General features: G+C 36.4%; 1 protein-coding gene across 1 annotated transcript in view; it reads right to left on the bottom strand.

Moving 5' to 3' along the window:
* Positions 1–7058: 7058 nt before the first annotated feature.
* ZNF800 (zinc finger protein 800) overlaps positions 7059–9959 on the bottom strand; it is a 41376-nt gene continuing 38475 nt past the window's right edge. Inside the window, exon 6 of the mRNA XM_040472064.1 lies at positions 7059–7586. Coding sequence (XP_040327998.1) covers position 7586 — 1 coding nt within the window. The 3' untranslated portion in view covers positions 7059–7585. The remainder of the gene's footprint in view (positions 7587–9959) is intronic.

Below are 9959 nucleotides of genomic sequence, written 5' to 3'. Positions count from 1 at the left end.
AAAAAAAAAAAACCAAAGGCGAAGAAAATTAAAGAAAAAATGTAAAGAAAAATGGGAACTATCCTATATCCAACAGTAAGATGTCAGTCAGATTATACTCTTTCTTAGAGTAGATATTAGCCTATCAAAATAATGCTGGGAAATAATACCTGATCATAGGGGAAAGTATTTATACTAGACGGAATGAAAAAATCAGTTCTCATCCCCATTTGTAATGTGTGTGGAGAGGTGTATACTTATGTGTGTACATACACAGCACACCACACGTGTATAAAATAATGGAGACAAAAACCCCAAATGGTCATCTCCAGGTGATGAGACCGCGGTAATCTTGATATGCTTCCCAAATTGTATACAATAAGCATATTTCATTTTTATAATAAAAAATACACTTAATAAAACTTTATTCCCTTCTTATGTTCCCATTCTTTCTCCCAAGTCAAATTTCTGAAAATAATCGTATTGTTTAGAAAACTAGTGGACATCAGGTTTTAAGAATGAATGGATGGTCCCCAGTAGTTTATCTTCCTGAAAGGTACTGAGTACATCAGAGTATTACAAAGCAGCTTGTCCCTTAAATATTACGCAGTTAACCATAAGCAGTGTCTTTTGTGAAGTTATACCTTATTTTACTCTAGTAATCATTTCTACTTCAGAAAAAAGGGAGGGAAAAAAGCTTTCTGGGTTTCTAACAAACCTAATTTGGTTTGTTAGACTTGGGAACACAAAGTTTACTAAAAACAGAAAAAAACAATTATATTTTTGGAACAAATGTTTTATAGAATACCAACGTTTTAACAACATATTCAATAATTGTCTCTTTGACTTCAAAGAACTTAGTGGGAGCCAAATTAAAATGTTACAATGAACTAGTCTAAACATCTTGGTCTTCCATTATAATACATTTAAATTTTTAGCAGTCATTAATACCTAGGAAGTCTGGTTTTTGCTAAACCTTGTCCCAGGAAAATGCATAAAGATGACCATAAAATTATATTAATATAATATAGGGGTGGGATTCCAGGGCTGTGTTGTTAATTTGATACAAGATACATTATAAGTTCCAATGATATTTTTAATTTTTTTAAATGTTTTTTTTATTTTTAAAAGAGACAGAGTGTGAGTGGGGAAGGGGCAGAGAGAGAGAGAGAGAGAGAGAGAGAGAGAGAGAGACAAAATCTGAAGCAGGCTCCAGGCCCTGAGCTGTCAGCACAGAGCCCGACGCGGGGCTTGAACCCACAAACCGTGAGATCATGACCTGAACAGAAGTAGGACGTTTAACCGACTGAGCCACCCAGGCGCCCCTTTTTTAAAAAGAAATTTTTAATGTTTATTTATTTTTAAGAGAGAGAAGTTCCAATGATATTTTAAGCCGAAGTGACCTCAGAGTTGTCAGGTTGATTTTACTTAATGATGAACAAATCCAAGTTTAGATGTTTATTACAATAGTGCTTAAATCAGTGATGACCTACTCAACCACACCATACTGCAAGTTTCCTTCTCTCTAAAGGTACTGGATAAAATTATCATGTCTAGAGGCATACTTTTAGTAAAAGATTTTCAGAAATAAAATTTACAGAGAACAAATCCTGAGAGGCCAAAAAGTTTGTATTAACTAACTGTTCCTGAACAAAAAGATGGTTTATGAGCTTTTTTATAAAGCATTTCCTCTCCAAAAACCTTATTTTTCACCAAATCAGTTAACATAAACAGGACTGAATACAGATACGGAAGAGCATTTATTTTTGATGCTATCGTCTAACTTTCATTCTCCATACAGTGAGTCTATTTAATTTGACATTTTTGAGTACTGTTTGTCTCAGTACTGTGCTTAGACACTAAGACCAAAAGATTACTGAGGGTTCCTACCTTTGAGAAGCTCTATCTAGAAAATTGCCTTCAGATTATTAGGATAACTCAGACCCTGGAGCTAATCTGAATCCCTAAATCACCCTTCAGTCCTGCCAAAGCTTTATTTCTCACATTCTTCGCATGAGCTTTCTAATTTCCCATCATTCCTTTGCTCAGATTCATCCACAGCATCCCACTGTCTTCACACTAGCTAAATTATTAGTTCTTAGCCTTTCAGGAAAGTCAGAGACCAGTCTGAGATTCTGATTAAAGATATGGGCTTTGTCCTCCAGAATTATGCACAGAAATGCATACACCATATACTTTATTTCACTGCACTGGAAACTGATTTCCTGAACATAAGCAATGTATAAAAAACAGTATTTACAAAGGATTATACCTCCCTATATTGTTATTTTTTGTAAAAGAAAAATGGCTTCCTGAAGAAAATTAATTTAAAAGCTTCTAACTGCTCAGTAGTAAATTTCAATTATATTTGGCTTATTGAAGTAAAATTATGATATGGTCTTTGATACAGCAACACATACGTCTTCTTTGATAATCAGTTAGAACTTTTTTCTCCATGGCAACAAGCAGTGAAATCTTTGACTCCCAAAGGTACACAGAACCCAAGCAGAATTCCAAACAATGCTTTGTCAGGTTAAGGTTACCTCTGTACTGCAACACTAAATTCCTCCAACACTTTAAAAAAAATTTTTTTTAAGTTTATTTATTAGAGAGATAGTGGGAGGGACAGAGAGAAAAGGAGAAAGAATCCCAAGCAGGCTATTCACTGCCAGTGCAGAGCCCCATGCGGGGCTCAAACTCCCCAACCGTGATATCATGACCTGAGCCAAAACCAACAGTCAGACGCTTAACTGACTGAGCCACCCACGAACCCCTCCTCCAAGGCTTTCAACCTAGAGTCAAGTAATGTTATTTCCCCTGCTTTCAAATTAAATTAAGACCTCTTGAAAGGCAGCAAACCTCTGCCTAGTAGAGAAAAACATATTCTTTTCCTATTTCTTGGTAGTACCTGTTGGAAAGGTAGTGACAGCAGCTGATACGGAAAGTAATGAGACACAGTCACATGTGGCTAGCCTTCCCTCATCAAAGCAGGAAAACCATGATGTATGCCTGATATGATGGGTGCACATTTGCCCTCAGAGTGCTAGTATTTTTTTTCTTCCATTTGAATATTAGAGAGAGAAAAAGACAGGATTATTTTGAAACTGTTGACAGTCTTCCCAATTTCCAAAAAGGGTCCTAAAATGGAATTCTTTCTTGAGGGCATCAGGGAGCACATGAAAACGTGAAGCTTGATGCACTGAGAGGCATCAATAGTTTATCCAGTTGCATGCTGAACAAAAGTGGCACAGCATCCGTTTTCTTCTAATTCTGGAGTTAGTGGTATTTGACAGAAGCACTGCTTCAATTCTGTTTCATGGACCATATTTAAGAAACTCTATACCACTCCACTCCCCTATCATGTATGATTATTTCTCACCTCTATGCTTTTGTTCTTGGCATTTCACCCATCAAAAAAATGTTTTCTCCCTCCTTACGTCTATTCAAACACTTCCCACCCCTCAAGACCCAGACCAAAGCCACTCCCGACGAGCTTTCCCTGATCATTACAGTCTGAAATGATCTCTCCACTTTCTGACTTTCCCACAACAGTAACTACCCAGGACTGTTGGCTCCAAGTGTGGTTCTGAGACCACCAGCTTCAAAAATGCACCATAATCTGTATTTTTATGAATACCAGAAAAAGCTATGGCAATGTCTCCACTGTTTTCCTAAATCCATTCCGCCACTCTTAAAAGAATAACTGATCCCCAGATGGATGGAGAGGGGAAGGCTGACAATGCTCATTAGTTGCTGCAGTGACCAACTCATCTGTTCCTTTCTGTACCCATTTCCAAACAAAACATTTTGATCCGCCAGCTGTGTGTCCTACCTGTAATGTCACTGTCAACTGCTGAATTCACCACCATCATACCTCTACCTCTGGGTTTTTCAACCATTACCTCCCAATTCCATGGCAATCCTGCTATTCTAAGAATCCAGATGCTGCTACCATTTTCAAAATAATTTTACATTCTATGAGAAAGAATTTAAGCAGAGCTTGAAATGAAGGTAAGCATGATTAGAGGGAAAGGGCTATAACTGAAACATCATCTGTTCAAATAAGATATAAAATTATACATATTCTAGAGCTAAGCAGTAACTTGAAGATCATCTCTTTTAATAGACTCACATTGCAGATGGGGAACTGTGGAGAATGAGGTATTTGGGAGCAAAAAACTGAAACTTGAAAAAGAAAGTCTCAAAAACAAAATGGTAGCAAAGTCTTTCAGAGCTAAAAAGGATTGTCCTAATTAGCTTATGGATTCCATATTAAGGGTAAATGAAATTAAGGAGTTAAAAGACTTAAAGAATAAAGAATGAAAATAGCTCAAAGTGTAAAAGATGAGACAGATCAGTCATCTAAAGAAATGGCCCAAAAGACTGACTTTGATATTACAAGTATCAATGTGACCTGAACTCAACACCAGTTATACTTATTAATATTAGTTATTATTTAATTACTGTATGCCAGGCACTGGGCTAAGTGTTTTATAGGTATTAATGCAAATTTATTAAACTCCAATGGAAAAAAATGTGCTAAAGGAGATAGTCCATGGTAACTATGTAAGAAAAGAAATCAAGAAATCAAAAGCTGGCCATCTGTCTGCAGCCTGGTCTAGTAAAAAGGATGCTCTGAAAATTGAACATCTGGTCTGAGTGGCAAATATATTCCTTGGGAAAGATGAATGCATCACACTACCAGAACTTGCTGATTTGGGTCACTGTGAGCTGACTCAATGCCCATGAAGCAACCTTCTGATTACAATTTAGTAGACTGTAGATTTGCCTGTTTGGAGAAAATACACTGAGCCATAAACATTAGAAGCCAGTGCGTCTGATACCTCTCCCTGCAAATTAAAAAACTAGCACTGTAATATTTATACACCAGTATCTAGGAGGCTCGTTAGATGACACAGTTCTCTAGCACCCAGTCACCTTGCTAGATCAACCAATAATCAAGGCCAGCCTTAGAAAGTAATAGCCATGTCAAAGTGACCTGTGAGGCCTGGAGGGGAGGCTGGCCTGCTCTATCTTGTTCACCATCTTCAAACTACAATGCTATGTGATTTCAAACACATACTAAACACATACACGTGCACATGCATACAGCGCACACGCATGTGCGCACACACGAACCATTTAGGAATGAAAATGGTAGAAAAAGGAGGACAAAACATAGTGTTTCTCCAGACTCCAGGGCACCACCTTGTGAATTCAGAGCTTTGTTTTTACAGCAGAAAAGGCTCAAGATTGAGGATTGACTGATTTAGAGACAGAGAGAGAGAGAGAGTGCAAGCAAGGGAGAGGGGCAGAAAGAGAGAGAGAGAAGGAGAGAATCTTAAGCAGGCTCCACACTCATTGTGGAGCCTGACATGGGACTTGATCCCATGACCATGGGATCATGACTTGAGCCAAAATCAGGAGTCGGAAGCTCAACCAACTGAGCCACCCAGGTGCCCCAAGATTGTTTTTTTTTTAGTAGCACCAATAAATATTTATTTCACTTGTTAAAATAAGTTAGCCACCTAAGGAAAAAAAATTCAAGTAAAATTTAGACATATAAATTTATACCAAACAATAAATATCAAAACATTTCCCAGGTGCCTGGATGGCTCAGTGAGTTGAGCATCCCCCCAAAATCAAGATTTTGGCTCAGGTCATTATCCCAAGGTTGTGGGATCAAGCCTGCAGCAGGCTGAGCATGAAGCCTGCTCGAAATTCTCTCTCTCTCTCTCTCTCTCTCTCTCTCTCTCTCTCTCTCCTTCTGCCCCTCCCCAACTTGTGTGTGCTCTTTCTTAAAAAAAAAACACTAAAAAAAAAAATTCCCATGTTTCACACAATACACAGTTATTTAAGGGTTCTGGTTTTTGTTTGGGGTGTTTTGTCAGTTTTTGCTTCCTGATAATATCTCCATAGAAGAGAGACCTAGAAATATAGCAAGGTTCTACCATGACTTAATCACAATTTTTGACAAGACTTTAGCTCTCAATCTTACACCAAGAATTCCAAAGTCAGAATGCAATTAGAACTGTCCAGGTTTGAAGATAATACACATAAAAGCTGCACTAATGCTATAAACCTCAAGAATACAATCTTATTTGTTCTACTACTGAATCTTAACTAATGTGAAAGTATTACGAAAATATACTTTTAGTATGATTAACTTTTTTCCAATCAGTAATGGAATTATAATTAATACTGTTTTCAAACAGAATTACTCAGTAAATAATGCATTGAGAAGTACTGCCACCTTTAGGGAGAATGCAGGATTACTGTCTATCTAAAGTAAAATCCAAATATAAATACTTAACTTCTATAAATCCTATCATGGACATCTGGCATGGGACACATTTTTTTTTAGTGGGTTTGCCTTTTGTGATATGGTTTGGTTGAAAAGATCTAAAATCAAGGAGTTCTTTAGGTCCCATTAATCTCTAATAAATAAAGCAATAATTGCACTGATACATAAGTTAGCCAAGAGAAACCCAGAATGATCAAAATTAAGAATACATTTTTATACAGATGATCATGAGTCATATCAAGATTAACACATATAGTTACAATCCATTTTGAGAAACAAATGAAAAATTATTTCTGTTTATTTGCATATGAGGTTGGAGATCTAAAAATTCAGAAAATAGGGGCGCCTGGCTGGCTCAGTCGGTGAAGCATGCAACTCTTGATTTTGTGGTTGTGAGCTCAAGTCCCATGTTGGGTACAGAAACTACTTACAAATAAAATCTTTCTAAAAAATGGAAAAAAAGGTATTTAAAAATTTAGAAAATAAACATTTGTGGTTTGGTATTTATAACATTGTTGCCTTTCACTGGCACTGAGAAAGATTTTTGTACAAGTCTAAAGGTAAATCATTTCCCTGAAAACTCTGTCACTTCTTTTTCAAATGAAAAAGAAAATTTCCTAATCAGCTGTTATTGGTAACTAGCAGTAATAATTATTATATATATTTCACTTATCTTTTAACTTCAACATATACCATAAAATAAATCAATAACCATGATCTCTTTCTGAAAGCAATGTGAAATACTACATTATGGTCACACACGAAACTCAATATATACTAGAAACAAAAAATGATTTAATAATTTGTCCATTCATATGAACAAAAACTATTTGTTTAAATGATAGACAATATAGTAACATGAAAGTTCATGGACCAAAGAATAAAAATATCCAGTGTCCACAAAATTCAGACATGCTGCCATGTGAAAAAGTGGGGGGGGAAAGCAAGGTACAGAAAAGTGTATACAAACATGCTACCATTTGCATAAAGGGGAAGGTATACATTTATATGGTTATATATACATAGGACAGCTCTTGAAAGCCCAAGAAACTGGTAATTTGACTCTGGGGTAGAGAATGAGAGATGGGATAGGAGGAAAACTTACCTTTCACAGAACACCTCATAGTACCGTTTTTTTGTTATTTTTTTTTTACATGTATGTGTTATTACCTACTAATCTTTAAGAGATAGCTGGCCTCTATTCCTGAATTCTTCATTAACTACACATGTGACCTTGTGCAACCACTTACCTCAACTTTTTCCACTTTAGAATGAGGGTATGCTAAATCTCTAGAGTCCCCATCTGCAATTCAACAGAATTATGGCTCAAAAAACAGCATATACAAAATGCCAGGTGGCTAAAAAAAAAAAATAACCATAAGCCTTACTTTGCAGTGACTTATATGACACAATATTGTAATTACTTACACTTCGGCCTGCTCTGTTCCCATGAGGCTATAAAAAAAAAAAAAAAAGGCAACATAGCAAGCAAAAGAGTCTGAGAATAAACTTTGTTTGGCAACAATGTTTCTCTTCTTTCCTTCAGGTTAATCCTCCTTTTTTATAGATCTAAACTATGGCTTCCAAGATATAGACTCCTAGAATATACTTGATACATGAATATTAAAAATAATTGTAAAAAGGTAGAATTTTTGCAGTAGAGTTTAAAAATTGATCCTAAGAAAAAAAGCTGAAAAATTACCTCCTATTCCCATAAAGTTAGCCCAAGAATCTCCCAAAATCATTGATAATCTTCATAAACAAGATACTAACAGAACCAGAGTAGCCAAGAGGACAGCAATAGAAGGTTTAGACCAAAGTAGGACACAAAGAGGTGACAGAAAAGACACCCAAACTGACAGCTGGAGAATAGAAAACAGGAAGAGGCCTGGGGATCCGTTCATTCATTATCCCACATGCTGCGGAGAAAAACTGTTGGGCCTCAAAGGGCTTAGAGTCTAATCGTGGGGGACACTCTAATTAAATAATGATGCAATAGTAACACACAGGGTGAGAGTGAAAAATAACTGGTAAGGTAAATGTTGTGAGTTCATCAAAGGAAGAAGTCACCATGGGTGGGAGCTGTCAAGAACAGAGTCACAAAAGAAAGGATTTTGAACCCTGTGTGATAAGCAACAAGATAATGGCAGCATGGACCAAGTCGGCGCTCGTAGTAGGATGATGAATTTAGTTTTAATCATACTTTGATTTTAAATGGTAACTTTGCAAAACACGTGAGAATCAGGGTTGCCAAATTTTCTCTGCAGACTACTACTACGTAGGAGTGACGACACACTAGCACTGTATCAAAAGTGACTGAACAGGCTAAATACAAGATCACTATGCATCTAGATGCAACTTTTAATAGGGCAGGGCGCTGAGGTATGAGAAAATGTTTGGCAACCCTCTTCCAGTATTTTCTTGCAAGTACCTAGCATCATTTCCTATCACAACCTTCACACACTTAGGAGTCAGCTCCACCCAAGATACACAAAACCGGGAAATCAAGAGGTGCCAGTTTTACTTTCCTATCGATTAAGTCTGTGAATTGGGGCTAGCAGATGAAATAAAGTGCTGTGGATTTTACTGCATCAGAAGGAATGCCAAAACAATACAAAACAAAGCAAAACACTACCTTCTATCTCCCAGTGATCTAGTAAAGCTAAAAGAATAATGTTTAACCACTTAATATATTAATTTTGGCATAATACATAACTTCAAGGTATTCATTATCTTCTGGATAAAGAATCTGGGTGTGTTTTTGGTAACATGATAAATCTTGTAAGAAATTTCTACACAAAATGTCTAAAATGTTGGCACGGGGCAAGAAAGAATATCAACAAATATAAAGGTTATTAAACAAATGAAGTCCTCAGTGCAGACAATATGTATTCTAAAATTCTATTCCACTCTGCATTTTTGTTACAAACTTTCAAGTGCCGAAATACCTTTATTCAATAATCTTTTAGTGATTTACTGAGGTGAAAATGGGTATATTGAAAAAAAAGCAATGTTTAGAAACAAATTTATTTAGAAAAAAAGATTTGAAACAAGTCTTAAAAGTTTATGATTTAAAATAATTCTACACAGGGCGCCTGGGTGGCTCAGTCGGTTAAGCATCGGACTTCGGCTCAGGTCATAATCTCATGGTTCATGGGTTCGAGCCCCGTGTCAGGCTGTGCTGACAGCTCAGAGCCTGGAGCCTGCTTCAGATTCTATGTCTCCCTCTCTCTCTGCCCCTCCCCTACTCACCCTGTCTCTCTCAAAAATAAATAAACATTACAAAAAAAAAACACTTTAAAAGAATTCTATGCTATGGCAATGTACCTTGTTTTGACATGGATATTCAGTTTATGCTAGTGCCCATTATTAAAGTTCAAATAACAAGAAAATGAAACCATTTTCAAAACATTAGAACAGAAAACTTTAAATGTCCCCCCCCATTTTACTATAGATTATAAGGTTATAATAAAATGTTGTTTTATTATAGCTGTCCTCTTCTAGTTCAAGTCTGTCAGCATTTCTATTACTGACTTTAGTTTTTAAGGGTCCTAACTCATCCATAAATTTACTCTATTAAAACCTGACACAGAAAGTCTCCCAGGAATCCTTCCCTTCAAAGGCAGATTTTAAAAGTTAATCAAAAGTTGGATAGCTCAAATGGTTTACAGTACAA

The sequence above is a fragment of the Herpailurus yagouaroundi genome, unplaced genomic scaffold (assembly GCF_014898765.1).
Source record: "Herpailurus yagouaroundi ecotype Mexico unplaced genomic scaffold, PumYag 100, whole genome shotgun sequence".
In the NCBI taxonomy this organism is placed as follows: domain Eukaryota; kingdom Metazoa; phylum Chordata; class Mammalia; order Carnivora; family Felidae; genus Herpailurus; species Herpailurus yagouaroundi.
This window is presented reverse-complemented; position numbering and strand designations above follow the sequence as displayed.